Raw genomic sequence first — 16,148 nt, forward strand, 5'->3', positions numbered from 1 at the left:
GAAACTTTGCAATGAGGAAAGAATCTCACATTTATTCTAAGTTTCTTCAAACTCTCACATGTTTTCATATTTAATTTTTCCTTTATATTTATGTCTTAATTTGAAGTTAAACAGACATGAACACCACATCTATGTAGCAAAAATGACTTGGATCTCTACATTCTAGTGCATTTCTGTTGTGGTTTAACTCAAGTTAGCACCTAAGTGTACCACACAGCCACTCACTCACTCCACCTTGCTTGCCAGTGGGATGGGAATGAAAATCAGGAAAAGAGTTGAGATAAGGACAATTAAATAATGAGAGTAAAATAAGAATAATTGTCTTCATAATGACAATAACAATAGCAACTGATCTAACTAAAAAGAGAGAGAAAATGAAGGCCAAGGTGAAAAACCACATGATGTACAATGGCTCACCACTCACCCTGCCTGTCTCCCAGCAGCAGTCAGCAGCCCTCAGCTGACTGCCCCCAGTTTATGAACTGGGCATGATATTCCAGGGTAGGAAATATTCCTTTGGCCAGTTTGGGTCAGCTGTCCGGGCTGTGATCCCTCTCAGCTTCTTGTGCACCTGCAAAGCCTTTGGCTTAGGGTAGCACTACTTAGCAACAACCAAAACATCAGTGTGTGGTCAACATTATTCTCATACTGAATCCAAACAACAGCATTGCAACAGCTACTGGGAGGAAAAATAACTCTGTCCAAAAGAAAACCCAGGCAATGGCTTCAACAAAGGTAGGAAACAAAAAATACAATGGTAAAGAAATCAGTAATATACCACAAAATATTAAGTGCTTAAAATCTCACATAAAATGGAATGGAGAACTTAAAAAGTTACATAAAAGTACGCAGAACTCAATTTTCCACATGCACAAAATTCTTAGAAAGTCAGTAACTTGTAAAGACCCGAAATTATTTGAAGTTAATATAAGTCAGGGCACATATGTTCATGGGCATTAGGAAGATATTTGAGTATTCAACACATAAGGACCCAAAAAAGTAAAACCAGAGCACTAACACAAGATTCAGCTTTAACAGTGAATTAATATACTAAGATCAGGCTCTGAAGTGCCAAAGAGCTATAAACAGTCACTGGCTGAAAACACAGACCTTGGCCCTATGCCTATCTAACTGGGTTATCTCTCAGCCTTTGGTACTGTTACACAAACATACTAAGGAGTTTATAACATATTTTTCATAATTGCCTGTTAAATATCACTTTATCTAAGAAATTAGTTCACAATATATAGTTAAAGCATCTTTCATAACTTAAGAGAAAGCACCTTTCATGACTTAAGAGTAACCATCCACTTTCAGTTATAGCCATTTGCTTTACTTAAGAGCAACCATCAATCCCGTTGCACACCTGTACAGACACAAATCTTTGCAAACACCACTTGAACTGAGTACAAAGGAAAATGCATTTACATATGATGATGATAATAAAGAGCAAATATTCTAAATTTCAAAGCAAAATGGGAAAGGTGCTAACTGCAGTATTTTAGTGGACGGAAAAACAGTTCAGCATGAAGGCTGCCACGTGTATTTCCTACATAAGAAAGTAATTAAATTAATAAAGCCATTTTTTTCATGTATATTCCTGAAGTTATCCAAATGTGGATATATGATTTTTAAGCCAGAATGGATATTGATATTCTTCATGTAAGATTGGCTATCATAATTTATTAGCATGACTTGATATCTGCAGTTTTTGCACATATGCCCTCTGTGTCACAGAAACACTCCTAAGAACCATTCAACTGTGAAAAACAAACAAAATGTCTGCAATTCCTATATAGTTAAGCCTGTGGCAAGATGCCAGTCCTAAACATTCCCTGTGGTAAAATGGCAGCATTATGGCTCCATTTATGTAAGTTACCTTACATATCTGGCAATAATTTACACGGAGATCAGCATACTTAAAGCACAATCTGCTATCACAGTTCTCCTAAATAGGATATTTCAAAGGTACAACTTCAGGGATAGAGGGGAAGGGGCTGCCTAATTTTTTTTCCTTTAAGATTTTGAATTTTGAGACTTTCTGAAAGGTCCAGGTGCTGTTTCACACAGGTTTCCACCTAAAATCCAGGAATCCTGAATATAAACAACTAACTTCATATTTAAAGGGTTGAAAATCTTCTTCCAATGCCTATGAAAATTCAGACCAGTCATAGATTAAAGTCAGATGGCTCTTTTTCCATCCTGTGTGTCCAGCTCTAAATTTAGACACATATAGCAATATTCCTCCTGCTAACTTCTTCAGCTGAAAAAGAAAAAAAAAAAAGACAGTTTACACCTCACACGTGTTTCCTGAACTCATCTTCACTTGCAGAAGTAGGGAAAAAAAAAGAATCATTATAAAGATACAAACCTCATCTCTTAAAGTAATTTTTTCCCAAATAACAACCAGCTTTCTTTGTGAAATTTCTATCATCCAGTCACTCCCCAGTCCCTGTTCTCTCACAACTCCTATTACAACAGGACTACCTAAAGTTTTCTCCATGAAACATGAAATAGACCAGTTGTCCTGGTTTGGGCTGGGGTAGAGTTAATTTTTTTTCTTTTCAGCTGGAAGGGGGCTGTGTTTCAGATTTGCACTGAGCACAGAGCTGGTAACATTCGTATGTTCCTGTTATTGCTGAGTAGGATTTACACAGACCCAAGGCGTTTTCTGCTTTTTGTACTGCTAGGCTGGAGAGAAGACTGAGGGTGCATCGGAAACTGGGATAGGACACAGACAGGACAGGTGACTACAACTGACCAAAGGGATATTCCATGATGCCATATGGCATCATGCTCAGGATATATAGTGTGGTGGAAGAAGGAGGAAAGGAAGAACATCTGGAGTGATGCTATTTTTCTTTCCAAGTCACTGTCACACTTGATGTGGCCCTGCTCTCCTGACAAAGGCTGAACACCTGCCTGCCCATAGGAAGTGGTGAATGAATGCCTTGTTTTAGTTTTCTTACGTTTCTTTTGATTTCCAACCTAAACTGTCAGTCCATAGGTTTTCTACCCTTTACTCTTCCAATTTACTCTTTAATCCACTGGTGAGGACATGAGCAAGCAGTTCTGTGCTTAGCTTTCAACTGGGGTTAAACCACTGCACCAGTACTCGTGGAAAAGTACGACTATAGGACAATTATATGTTCTCAAATAATAAATTAAGACATTATTTTTGATTCTATACTATGTCTCAGTTCTACTAATTTCTGCCAGGCTAACAAATCAGGACTACCAGAGGACCAGCACAAAGGCTGTATAATTTTTGACTCTGGGATACAGAATCAACAAGGAAAATCCACAAAGAGAAAATGGTGGTAGCAGTAGTGAACATCAGCTGGTAAGTTACTAGGACCCCCAACCATGGACCTTTAAAAGAACCAGATCATGACAGACTTGTATGCTCCAAGCTTAGAGTAATGTCTTATGAAATATCCCAGCTAAGGACAAGATTGTGAGTTTACAACTCATATCATAGTAAAGATAAATATCAGCATTTAATTTAAAAAAATGCATGCGGCAATCACTATTCAACACAGAGCCTTTTCTTTTAAAAAAAAAGTAAAGCTTTTCCTATAACATTTGTATTTCTATGTTATTTCCACAACAAGCATTAAAGAAGTACTGAATACTTTAGTCATTGTGGTAGTATGAAAACTCAACTTCAACTTCCCCAAAGAACTTTTCATTTTCAAATTCAGCCTTCCCTAGGCAAACTTCTACATTAAACATAAGTGAATTCTTATACAGAATAGCAAAGTTCAAGCTAGACAACCACAACAGCTGTATTTTTACCCTACTCTTTACCTCAAAACTAATGGTTCAATTATTACTTGTGATTTTTATTAATACTACATCTTCCAAAACAAAATCCTCTGAAGAGATCAGCACCAAAGCTGGTTTTGTAAACAAAAATTTTGAACTAATTTACTTAATAGAATGATCATATATGGCTATTCTAACAACATTACCACTGAAAAAATACAGCATTAATGTAGCACCATATCTCATTTATATAAATTGCAACAGCTTTGCAGTAAAATCTGCTAACATCTGACACATAGTTTTCTATCTTCTGATTCACAAGAAAACATTCCCAAAACTTGCTAATGGTGAGACTCTTCATCTTTCTTCTCAAACATTAAATGAATATTCAGACCAAATATTCTTAGTAAATACAAGTAAGTCTTTCAATTCAAAAAAACCCCTATGAACACACCCAAAATTTTCAGCCAACTGTTTGGTCCACTTCAATTTCTAATAAATTCAGTAAGCAACAAAAAGACATTTCATCGCACTATCACAGATGACTGACTCAAATATTTTGCATATACTGTGCATCTGAGCATTGCAGATATGGGGTTTGAACACTAAAAGGAATCGATACTGCTTTTTATGATTAGCAATACTTTCAAAAATAGTTTACTGACAGCACACCCAGTTTTATGAGCTGTAAACAGAAAAGGAGGAAGTGTGCTGAGTGGAAGAGAAAGAAGTCCTGAAGTCAGTATTCTAGCATAAATGCTATTTAACCAAGGATTTTTTCCTGATAAAAAGCATGGTTCGAACTGCTAGATCACTTGAATGCAGACAAAGACATAAGTTAAATTCTTTTTCTTCTTTTTCACTACTTTTCATTCCTTCCCTTGATTTCGTAGACATCACCCTGTATCTCTTTTTTTTTTCCCCACAATGATCTGTATTTGTCATGATGGTATATTAGCTGTAAACTTCCCAAAGGTCATGATATGACACTGAATTCTGTGCTGCTATGCAGCAAGTGATATTTTCAGTGGAACATTTAAAGAAGCTGGTAAATAATACACACACTAAACAAAAATACAGACACCTTCTGAAGAATATCTGCAACAATAATCACATTCTGTCGTCTTCAAACTGTTGTCCCCAAATTACAAAGTAACTGTTCTCAGCATACATTAACAAACTTGAAGACTTGAAGTAAAGGCCTTAGACTGCAAGAGGTGAAAACTGAGTGTGACTAGAAAAATTTTCAAGCTACACCAGGTAAGAAGAACACGGATTTTTGTGGGAAAACCCAAATGAGAGAAGAAGCACCTTCTGGGTTAAAGATATAGAGCTCAGCTTTGGCCACTCTAGGTCTATTCAGAAAACTTAAATCTTGGATTTAAAAAAAAAAACGCTAAAAAACATTAAAATGGCTGGCATTCCTGCAGAAACTTCTCTGGCTCAAATTAATACTGGGGCAGCACTTAAGGAAAAAGTCTTCCCATTCTACACAGTAAAATGTGTTCTTCTGCCTGAAACTAAGGACAAGTAAGTATTTGAGCCATGAACAGGAACATCTTTTAATTATCCTTTGTTCACACAGAACTCAAGACATGAAAACAGCAGCTGCAATTCTATTTGTCAGTATACCAAGTTAAGCAGTTCACAATCAGTACTTCCCCTTACTCCCAGTGTCCTCAAAGGCTTTAAATTGACTCATAAAATAAATCAAAGAGCTTGCAAATAGCAAAATTTCCCATCTACTGAATATGTTTTCAGCACCAATATTGCAAACTGAATTCTAGTTTCTAAGGACTTGTTATTTTAAAGTACTTCAGAGATATTAGATCTCTTCTATTTATGAAAGACCATCCAATAGACTTGTCAGCAAATTACTTAAGAGAAAGAAAGGAAAAGAAAAGGAGATCCAACATGGGAGTATTACCCGCTATCTGAAGGGATTTAAGAAATTATACATATAGGTGATATTTGCACCCAGAACTCAATCACTTAAAAACTATATTCATCCCTATGCATTCAGTAAGTTCCGGCTGGTGACAAGAAGCCCACAAAGAAATCTTAAAATATCAAAAAAATATTCTTTTAGATTTAATTTTCTTATATCTTACAAAACTTTGATGCCTCACAATTAATATGAACTACATACATTAGATTGGAAGATGCTGAGAGAAATTCTAGACAGCTAATTATCTACCTGCTGATAGACAACAGAGAATAGAAATCTTCAGTTCCTGGAAGTTGCAAAGTAAAGCTCAAAATTCTAACTAGGAAATTAGACAAAAGAATGTAAAAGCAGACATACAGGATGCTAAACTAGTAGCTGAAACCCAGTGGATAAACAGATAATGAGGAACAGAAGTGGTTTTTGTGGCAAAGTTATGCAACAAGAAACAACTGCGCATGACCTAAGAGAAGTACAAGACAAAGGCATTACAACATTGGGGGCACCCAGCGACTACGAGGACCACAGACCCCCATGGACAAGCCTCTAGGATCATAAAAGGACTTCCAGTAGGAGGCAAATGCATGCAAGTTAGTTCTAGGAAAAGTGATGTTTATGTTTTACCTAGGAAGTATGCTGTAATGAATATGTATGATCACGATGGAATAAATACCCTGTTGTAAAGTTTCATGACACACATTCAATTAGAGGAAAAATCCTCCAAATGTGTCCAGACCTGCAATAAAGAATGCCTGCTTTCTAATACCTCAAATTGTGTTAGAAGTTCATTCTTAGACAACTTCAGTACCAATGCAGCTTTTTTATCATTAAATATATTTGGGGGAACTGCATTCTGCTACAACAGGCAGGATCTGACCAGAAGTCACAGCATTTCTTTTACTTGTCTTATAAATTTGGTGCAAGACAACAAAAGAGTCACCTGATCTGTATAAAGACAAGCATGCATGTATTCCTATTAATCACATACATGGAATCAGTGCTTAACTGCGAAAAAAAGTAAAAATTTTACGAGGAGAAAATCAAAATAGAAACGTCATAATTTCTTCATTTTCATACTGCCTGTACTACTTAAAAAAAAAATTAATGTTTTAATAAATTTTTAAATGTTCAAAACAAATGTCCACAGATTGCACATTAAAAAAAAATCTACATACAAAATTCAAACCATTTTCTCTTTGGACAGGTCTCTACATTTTCCTGCATAACTCCATGAACATATTATAACGGTGATGTTACACATGCACATATATAAGCAACTCAGTACTCCATTTATGTATATCCAGTTGTTTTTTTCTCCTTCAGCTTTCAAGAGCTACACATTCAATTTAGATGCTACCAAAAAAAAATCTTTTACTGCAGTAAATATACAACCAAGGAATTCTTAAAGTAAACAAATGTCAACTGCGGGCCAAGACAAGAGAAGAGAGAAAAAAAATTCAATTATTGGAAGTTTTTCTTCATATTTGTGGCAATTAACACACATACATATGCTGCATTGTGTCTCATTCTGTGTCATTTATAAAAGCAGATGTGAAACTGACTGTTGCAAACTGTCTTAAGATGAAAATGTTAGATACAGGTATGTCTAAGTACCTCTGCTACATGCCACTTTTATTCACTCTTTTCAAAAGCAAATGGGAAGGAATTCTTTACCATGTAATAACTATTTTCGCCATGTGTTGCGCACATGTATTCTATTTCCAGCACACTACCACCGAGCACATGAGATCAGATTATTTTTGCCAGCAGGTTTTCTCTGCCAAGGATATAAACGGCTAAGCAGGCTGAGTTCCCTCACCAATAAAGAAATCAGGTGCTACAGGCACTTAGTACTCCAGAAAAAAGGCGTTACTTAACTCATACTGTGACAATCTGCCTCAGAAAACTGTGAAGAAAACTAGCATGCTTTCTTCACAAATCAACATAACAAATACCCACAGATGTGAAATGAGCATTTCAAATGGAAGTGACTACTCAATTTGACTTAATATTTATGGAAGAGATCTGGACCTTAGTCACTGCAGTGGAAAGTCAAATATTCAGGAGTACATAATAGAAACAAAGAGGAATTAAGCTCCTCATGTAAGAACAAATGCATTTACCAGGGCCTCGCCAAATTTATCTTATCAATCTAGTATGATCAGGGCTAATCAATAATCTGTAACTTCCAGTTAAAATTATCTTCTCATGGTTTTAGTCCCTTTAAAACCACAAAGTTTCAAACCATTGTAAATGGATGATAGATGACTGAGTTTAAGATCTGAAAAAAAAATGATCCTTGAGCATGCCACTGCTCTCTTTTTAACTAAGATTTGAACAGTGAAAATTACATTAACTAAAGTAGCTAGCCTCCAACATAATCATATCAAAATGGCTCTTGTACCATGAAACCAGAGCACTGTTTAGGCTGAAAAAGACCTTCAAGATCTTCAAGTCCAATCATTTACCTTGCCCATGTCCCTAACTACCACATCTACACATCTTTTAAATATCTCCTGCTGGAGACTCAGTCAATCGTTCAACACCCCTACTAACTTGTTACAACCATTGTCAAACCATTAACAACATGCTATTACAAAAATATAGAATTCTACCTAATACAAATTACCTGTGTTTTCCAGGCAATTATATAAAACTCTATTTCAAAATATACTAAGTTTTCTTGGAAATCTAAAAATGTATTTATTACAGAAAGTGCAAGTAATTTGCAAAGATAAAGTTTCTGGATTGTCTTAATGTCAGTTATGATACTAACCCAGTTTTCAAGAGATACGATAAAAAGAAAAAAAAAAGTGAAAAATTAAATATTTTCCATCTTAAATATAAACAATTTTTCTCTATTCCAAGATGTGAAATGAAAGGCCTAAAGCAAAACCACTGATGAAGGTCTACAAAGAAAGACAGTCAAACAAATTTTTGTGATTCAGGAATATATCTCAAATTCATAACCCAGTACCTAATATTCTAAGGTGCTACAATTTCAGACTCCAAGAAAAAATGGAATATGTGAAGCAGAGAGAATAAAAATACCCAAAAAACATCTCTCAGAATTTCTCTAACTGCTAACCATGAAGGGCCAGAAGTACAGAAAGAATCTTTTTCCAAAACCCAGGTTTCTACCAGAAGAGTGCTAATGGTACTTTTAGATTAAAATTAGCTAAGGAGCATGTCCCTAAATACTAAGTTCATAATTAAGAATTCACCACTGTATTCTGAAAATAGAATGGGGAAAAATAATAACCCTCTTGGGCTGTAACACCTGTCAGAACTGGCTTAAAGTGACTTCAAGCATCCCTCTAGCAAAACTAAAACAAGTACAGTAGCATCAAAGCAATGTTGGTATTCATAACTATACAGGACATTTTTGGAACTAATCCAGCTAATGACTCCAGATTTCATTTTTCACGTCATACAAAGCCATAGTTATGTACTGCTTGACTCTGGATAGCAGGTAAGCCCCACTCGTTTGCTTTCCCACTACACAGCACTATGGAGAAATAACAAGAACCACAAAAGCTGGGGGGGGAGAGGGGGACCCACCTTGCAGGTTGACATAAAGGCAGTTTAATCAGTAGAAGGGGAAAAAAGAAGAAAACAAATTATGCAAAAGTCTTTCCCCACCAGCAGACCAATGTCTCTCCAGTCCTGAGCAAGGTCTACTTTGGAAAAACAACTACCCAATTTTATTGCTGAGTACGAGCTCATATGTTATGGAATATCCTCTGCTCAATTCACATCATCTGTGCCAGCTGTGCCCCACCCCAGCCTCCTGCTTACCCTCAGCTGACAGACTGGCACAGTGATTAAGCATAGGGGACCTTGATGTTGTGCAAGAATTATTCACTGTGTCACTCTAATGATAACTATAAAACACTAGTGTCTCTTCAACACTGTTCTGGTCACCAATCTATAACACAGCACCATATGGGCTGCTGTATGGAAGTGAACTCTAAACCAGACATGCCCAGTATTAAGTTTTAAAGACAAGACCACTAGTAATTAATGCATTTGTTAGTACACAGGTCAACCAGAGGGGAAAAAACTCACATACTTCAAAATAGCTGCAGAGAGATACAGAAATCTGAAAGTTGATATATACAAGGATATCATCTGAAGAGGACTCATCTGAACTGCCTTGTGACTTCAAAGATCTTAAAGATACCAACAATGACTACACAGTTATTCCTGTAGGTTTAGATATCAAATCAACAATATTTAATACACCTGCAGGATACAGACTATAGCTTGCTTAAAGATGATAAATTATACCATACCAAGAATTTTTCTGAACCGGAGAATCTCAAGAAGACTTTGCTCACTTCCATAGAAACAAAACTGTTCAGATACAGCATCCTGTACACTAGTCTACCCTACCAAATCAAAGACTTCAGCAGCACTGAATTCCACAGTCCTCTCTCTTTGATCCACACACAAACATCAGAAGTGGTCTGGTGATAGTTATGCAGGTTTCCAGTTAAGTCTTTATGACAGTCAAGTTCATCTACAGATCTCTAACATGTAAGCAATTACAGGAATTTCTTACATGGTGTCATGTATGCCAATAGTCTTCTAACTACACGCTTCAATGATACACGATAAAAAAGAAGGAGGAAAAAAAGTGTGATGCATGTGAGTACCTATACATGAAATTCAAGGTGACTCCCAAGCAATCGCAAGGACTATATTCCAAAAGTCAAACCTAACTGTAACAAATACATGAAATATAGGAATTCATTAACTTATGCAAGCTAGGAAATCTGGGCTTGGATAAACCTCATAGAAATAGTATAGAAAAACATTTTTTAATCAAAAATTAAAGGCATTATACTTGCAGCACATACACAGCCATTAAAAATACATTCCCAAGCAGCAAAAACTGCAACATGCCAGTGACATCACCAAAGACATCAGAGGAGCAAACCCTTGAGAAGCATACTTTTAAAAAAGACAAAGAAATACAAAGGAAAATAATTTCTGATTATTCTCAAAATATTACATAAAATACTTTAAATATTTTATATCCAGAAAGCACAGCCTCTTTATAAGAGCAAATGGGAAAACAAGTTGTCCAACCATCTAGGAATACTGCAGAACACAGTTTTCCTAATATAAAATCTTCTGCATCATCTGATATATTTTCCATTTTAATTTAGTCTGTTCTGGTATATCCACTCCAGAAAATATTTCATTGTTTGAAAACTCATTATAGCATTATAAGTAAGGTCGGTGTGTTTCTCTGTTGTAGGTAGTCAGGTGAGGTAGCTTTCATTGCTTCATCAAGACGTCACTTTTATTTAAATTCTGGAATATGCTGAAGTTGCATATCCCAGATATTCACCATTCCTGCCTGTGTGAAGTTTGGACAACAAGTCACAACAAATGTCTACTCCGGAGACTTCTTTATTATTTCTGTAACAATCCAAAAGATCTAGAACATTGCATCAATTTTGAGCATCTCAAGAAACTTTAGAAGTTCTCCAGCTGTTCATGGTCATACTTGATTTACATATTTGTAAGCTATATGGTTATACTTATTTTCATTCATTAAATGACTTTCAGTCATTTGGTTATAAGAGTCTTAGCTCTAAAGTTAAGACTCCAATCCTCAATTTAACATTATAAAAAGAAAGCTACACCTCCAAAATTCTTAGTCAACATAATATAAACAAGATATAGGAAGGCAACCTAAAACAGCCAACTGTTTCCTTCAGACATTTGTCTCCTTAGGTTTCCTGTACAGCTACTCAGAGGATACCCTGAGCATGATTCTGACTGCCATAGAAAGAGTCCAAACAAATAAATTTCTTTATCACCATTATGTTTATTTGTAACTACTTCTCCAGACATAACAAATTACTTTGTACCAAATATTTCAATTTAACAATTTTAGGCATTCCACTTGATCAATTTTTCCCATGCTTTTATAATTTTTGATAGCTTTTGGAAAATCACTCCCTTTCTTGTTCTCCTTTTCCCTCTGGAAAAAGAACTAACCAAATAACACTACCTCAGAAAAATATCTTTTACCTAAAACTTAATATTTTTAGTATTTTACATGGCTTTCACTGGAAAAAACATTTCCATAAAATACCACATTAATTGTGTGCATTTCTTTTAATGGACTAAAAGCCCAAGGCAATTTGTTAAACTACTAAAGCAGAAAAATTTTTTAAAATATATTTTTAAATCAGCAGGTATATCACCCTTACTCTGTTCTCCAACAGCCAAAGATACACTTTAATCCTGCTTGTATACTTCCCAGAACACATAAGCCAGCTGAATGATACCAAATATTACTGTATTTGTTATAATCTTCTGTTGCTCAAAATAGGTTTCAAAGACAGATATCCATCACATAAAATAATCCCATATTTCCAGTGACTGAAGGAGGTGCTGTATTTCCACATAACTGTATTACAGAACCCAGCCTTTGGAAAATATTATACCAGTAAAGCACTAGCTTGATCAATCAAATTAGGTAACTCTACAAAATGTTGATTCAGTTTGGCAAAGCTCACCACACAACCAGAGAACCAACTCAGACAGATGTGGATCTTTTTAGTCAATTTTAAGCAATAGCATGGATCTTAAGTTCAAGATGGCTTCAATCCTACTGAGGAAGGCAAAAGAAGAATGCTTGTATCATTGGAATAAATAAACTTTTACATTTCCATTTTTTATCAGATGTCACAAGCCACAGAAGAGACTGAATGGTCAGATGTTGTTTCACCAGCTTGAAAAAGCAAATCTCAAAACTGCATCAATCAAGGAAAAATACTGCTAAAAAGATGACTCTCTAGGTGAAGCTCACAATTTAGCTTTCACTAATAGCCTGATCTTAATTTTTTTTTTCATTTGTGTGCACAAATCACAGTAAGATATGGTCTACAGCTCATTCAAGACCAAGAAAGTAAGAAAAATGGCATAGAAATATCCACAACTAGCATTACAGCTGAATATATCCAATTACCAGAAGCTTTATTTCAAAAAAAAGCTTTATGCTATGGTAATATTAGCTATTAATTAAGTTGCCTTTACTTTCACTAGATCCTTAGAAATCTTTGACACAGGAGGTAAGTACACACTGGTTGAAAGTACCTTCAATTCAAACTGTATTTAGCGAAACAATGGAATCCCTCCCAGACAGAAATACAGTATTTTTATAAATTGCTCCTGATACTAAAGGAGTAACTGAACTCAAGGTGTCATTAGAGAACTTCAAACCTGGAGAAGGACACACAATATTTCAAACACAAGTCTTCAGAGCACACAAGGTAGGAAGAGTGAATCATCTAAACAGAAGCCATACACAAGCCTAAAGAAAAAATATCCTGCCCCTCAAGTAAGGGATAGAAGAAAGAACCAAGTAGTTACAGATTTTCCTGTTGGAAGTTATTCCACTTTAACTTCTATACCATATTTATTACACATCTCTGATCACTATTCGCTCAAGTGGAGAAAAATCTTCCTGACTACTTCTATTTTAGACTATTTTTTACACAAGTTCCTCTGAGACTTTATATAACTAATCCACTCTCAATTCATAGCTCTTCAAGAATAAAGGTCTTCCCTCAATCTTACTTTGAAAAATCTGCAATAACTGGATTTGTAGGTTAATTTAGGCTCTCTGCCAGTTCCCCTCCTCAGTAAGATAGTGAAGAAAATACAATTAAAGCTCGCGGATCAAGATAGACAGGGAGATCACTCATTTGCTACCATCATGCACAAAACAGACTGGACGTAGGAAAAATAAATTTAATTTATTGGCAATAAAAGGTAGACAGTGAGAAACCAAAATAAATCCATCTTCCCCCCACCATTCTTTCTTTTTTCCTGGTTTAACTTTGTTACTAACTCCTCCACCCCTCCCTGTGGAGGAGCAAAAGGGAGGGGGAATGGGTTTGCAATTCAACCATAACACTTCATCACTGCCACTCTTTCCTCCTCACTCTTCTTCCCCGCCCCACCATAGAATCTCTCCCACACAATACAGTCTTTCCCAGGACTTCCCACGGGAGACACAGTTCTTCAGGAACTGCTTCAGCATAGTCCTTTTCACAGGGCACAGTCCTTTAGAAACAGACTTCTCCAGCATTGGTCCCCCATGGGCCACAACTGCCAGAGCATCTGCTCCTTTATAGGCTGCTCTCCCACAGGTCACAACTCTGCCAGGACCCTGCTCCTGACTGGGCTGTTCATGGGCTGCAGCTTCCATCAGGGTGTGTCCACCTGCTTCAGCATGGGGGTTCCTCATGGCCTGCAGTGTGGATATCTGCTCCAGATTGGTCCTCCATGAGCTCAGGATATCAACCTGTTTTGACGTGGTCTTGTTTTGGCTGCAAGGGAATCTCTTTTGGCACTTAAGCACCTCCTCCCCTTCCTTGCTTCTGATCTGGTGGTCTGCAGGGCTGTTCCTATTCCATTTTTTTCTCACTCCTCTCTCATGGCTGCTGCACATGGTTCTTTACAATTTCTAATATATATGTTATCACAGAGGTGCCACCAGCATCTCTTAAAGACTCAGCATTGAGCAGTCACAGGTTTGTTTTGGAACTGGATGCAGCTTGCTCTATCAAGTACCAGGACAGCTCCTGGTCTTTTCTCAGAGAGGCCCATGTCAACTAAATACATTAGTTTAGAAGCTCTATTCCCATCTGGAGAATAACTTTCAGAAAGCTGAACAAATGAAAACCAAATTCTATCATTTTCTCAAGTAAGACATTGCACCAACCAATGAGAAGACAAGTGATTATTAGCTTAAAATTTCCTAGTTGATTAGATGCTGATTTGAAGACTGCACTCTTGCATACAGTCTCACCCAATTTCCTATAATATTCTTTGTGCCTGCTTCCTCATCAGGAATGGATCAGTCTTCTGCAAATCAAAAAAAAATGAACATTGTTAGATTTTCATATTCTTACTGAAAAACCTGGAAAACTCCTTTTTGCATTTTTTAGCTCTGAAAAATCCACCGTCATTCCAATTACTTCTGAAATTTAGTATGTGTTGTTGGTAGCAGAGGAGCATTTGGAGTTAGATGACTAAGGTACTTCCAAAAGAAAGATACTTAAACCAGTTTTTCTTACTGGGATTTTTTTCTGCATATAGACTAGAGGATCAAACCACAATCCTAACTGCACTCTCTATTGGCTAAGTCGTTCAACAGGTGCTCTAGAAAATAATGACAGGAATTAATCATTCCAGAAAGACAACATCAAAATTAAGAAGAAAAATCATCTACATAGGACAAAGCAAGCTGTAGAGCCCAAATGTAACAGATAACTGCGCACACTCACAAGACAGAGCTGCCACATGGCTGACCAACCTAACGCATTTACTGCCACTGATGTTGACCTAGGAGAACTGCAACTGTTGTTGAGTCTAATAGTCAACAAGTAGCTAACAGCATTCGACATCTGAACACTGGTGAAAGCTTGGAATGAGAAAGAGGGAAGAACCTAGCTACAGTCTACATCATAAGGCATTTATTTGGGGAAATGAAAGGTACATGCTGCAACAGAAATATTCAGAAGACACTAAAACATTTTCATGTGTGATCTGAATGCTTAAGAGGGAAGAGTGGAGTAATACACAAAATCTCTTCTCAGTTTCTGGTGCAGGAGCTGAAATCTGGAGAACCAAATATGGTCTGGGAAAGTATTCACTCCTCCTTGCTTGCATAACAGAGACTGCAAGAAAAAAAAGGAGATTACATCCCCAGTAATACCTCCCTACTACTCCTGCTAGTTCTATAAAAATAAGAGTAGGTCAAGTATTTGAGAGCTATTATGAAACTCCTCTACTCCTCCATACCAAAACCTCATAAACAAAGAAGTCTTCAAGGATCTGGTCTACCAAGCTTGTCTGCTTCATAAACTTCTGCCAGAAAAACTGTACCAGCTGGAAGTGGCAGCCGGGAATTAAACTCCATATAGCCAATTCAACTCTGACAGAAACAAAATTTTGATGCAGACAAATTATGCCAACAGGAAAAGCATTTGGGCTGGCTTTACTCATACCACAGATTCAAATAGTGAATTTTTCTGGCACAGAGATTTCTGCTTTTCCAAGAAGGGACTTTATTGGCCAAGCTGCAGTAACTTTTAGGTCAAAGTGGTTTAAAGAGCTCAAATACCAAAATTTTTCAAACTCTCTTGAAAGCCTGTTACAACAACAGCAAAAAGTTAACTGTCTGTATTCTGATATGTCTCAAAGATTTTTGAAATAAGGTCTCCAAAGAACAGTAAAAATTGTTCCAAAGCTTGCTCTCTTTGCATGCACACATATACAAAGCAAATAACCCATCAACCTCACAACACCTATCATACAGTCCAGCTCACTCCGAAAAAACAGTCCTGAAGAGAGACAGTTCTAAATACCCTCTACACACAGTCACCACAAAAGTCTCAAGAAG

General features: G+C 36.5%; 1 protein-coding gene across 5 annotated transcripts in view; it reads right to left on the minus strand.

The window, feature by feature from the left end:
• AUH (AU RNA binding methylglutaconyl-CoA hydratase) overlaps positions 1 to 16,148 on the minus strand; it is a 114,530-nt gene that overhangs the window by 84,560 nt on the left and 13,822 nt on the right. Inside the window, exon 4 of one of the 5 annotated variants that reach the window (XM_084224662.1) lies at positions 12,202 to 14,608. The exons of the other annotated variants lie outside the window; for them this stretch is intronic. Within the exon in view, the coding sequence (XP_084080788.1) occupies positions 14,601 to 14,608 (8 nt within the window). The 3' untranslated portion in view covers positions 12,202 to 14,600. Of the gene's footprint in view, positions 1 to 12,201; positions 14,609 to 16,148 lie in introns of those variants that run through there. 5 annotated transcript variants of the gene reach the window in all.

This window comes from Fringilla coelebs, assembly GCF_963513975.1.
Source record: "Fringilla coelebs genome assembly, chromosome: Z".
NCBI classification, from domain to species: Eukaryota; Metazoa; Chordata; class Aves; order Passeriformes; family Fringillidae; genus Fringilla; species Fringilla coelebs.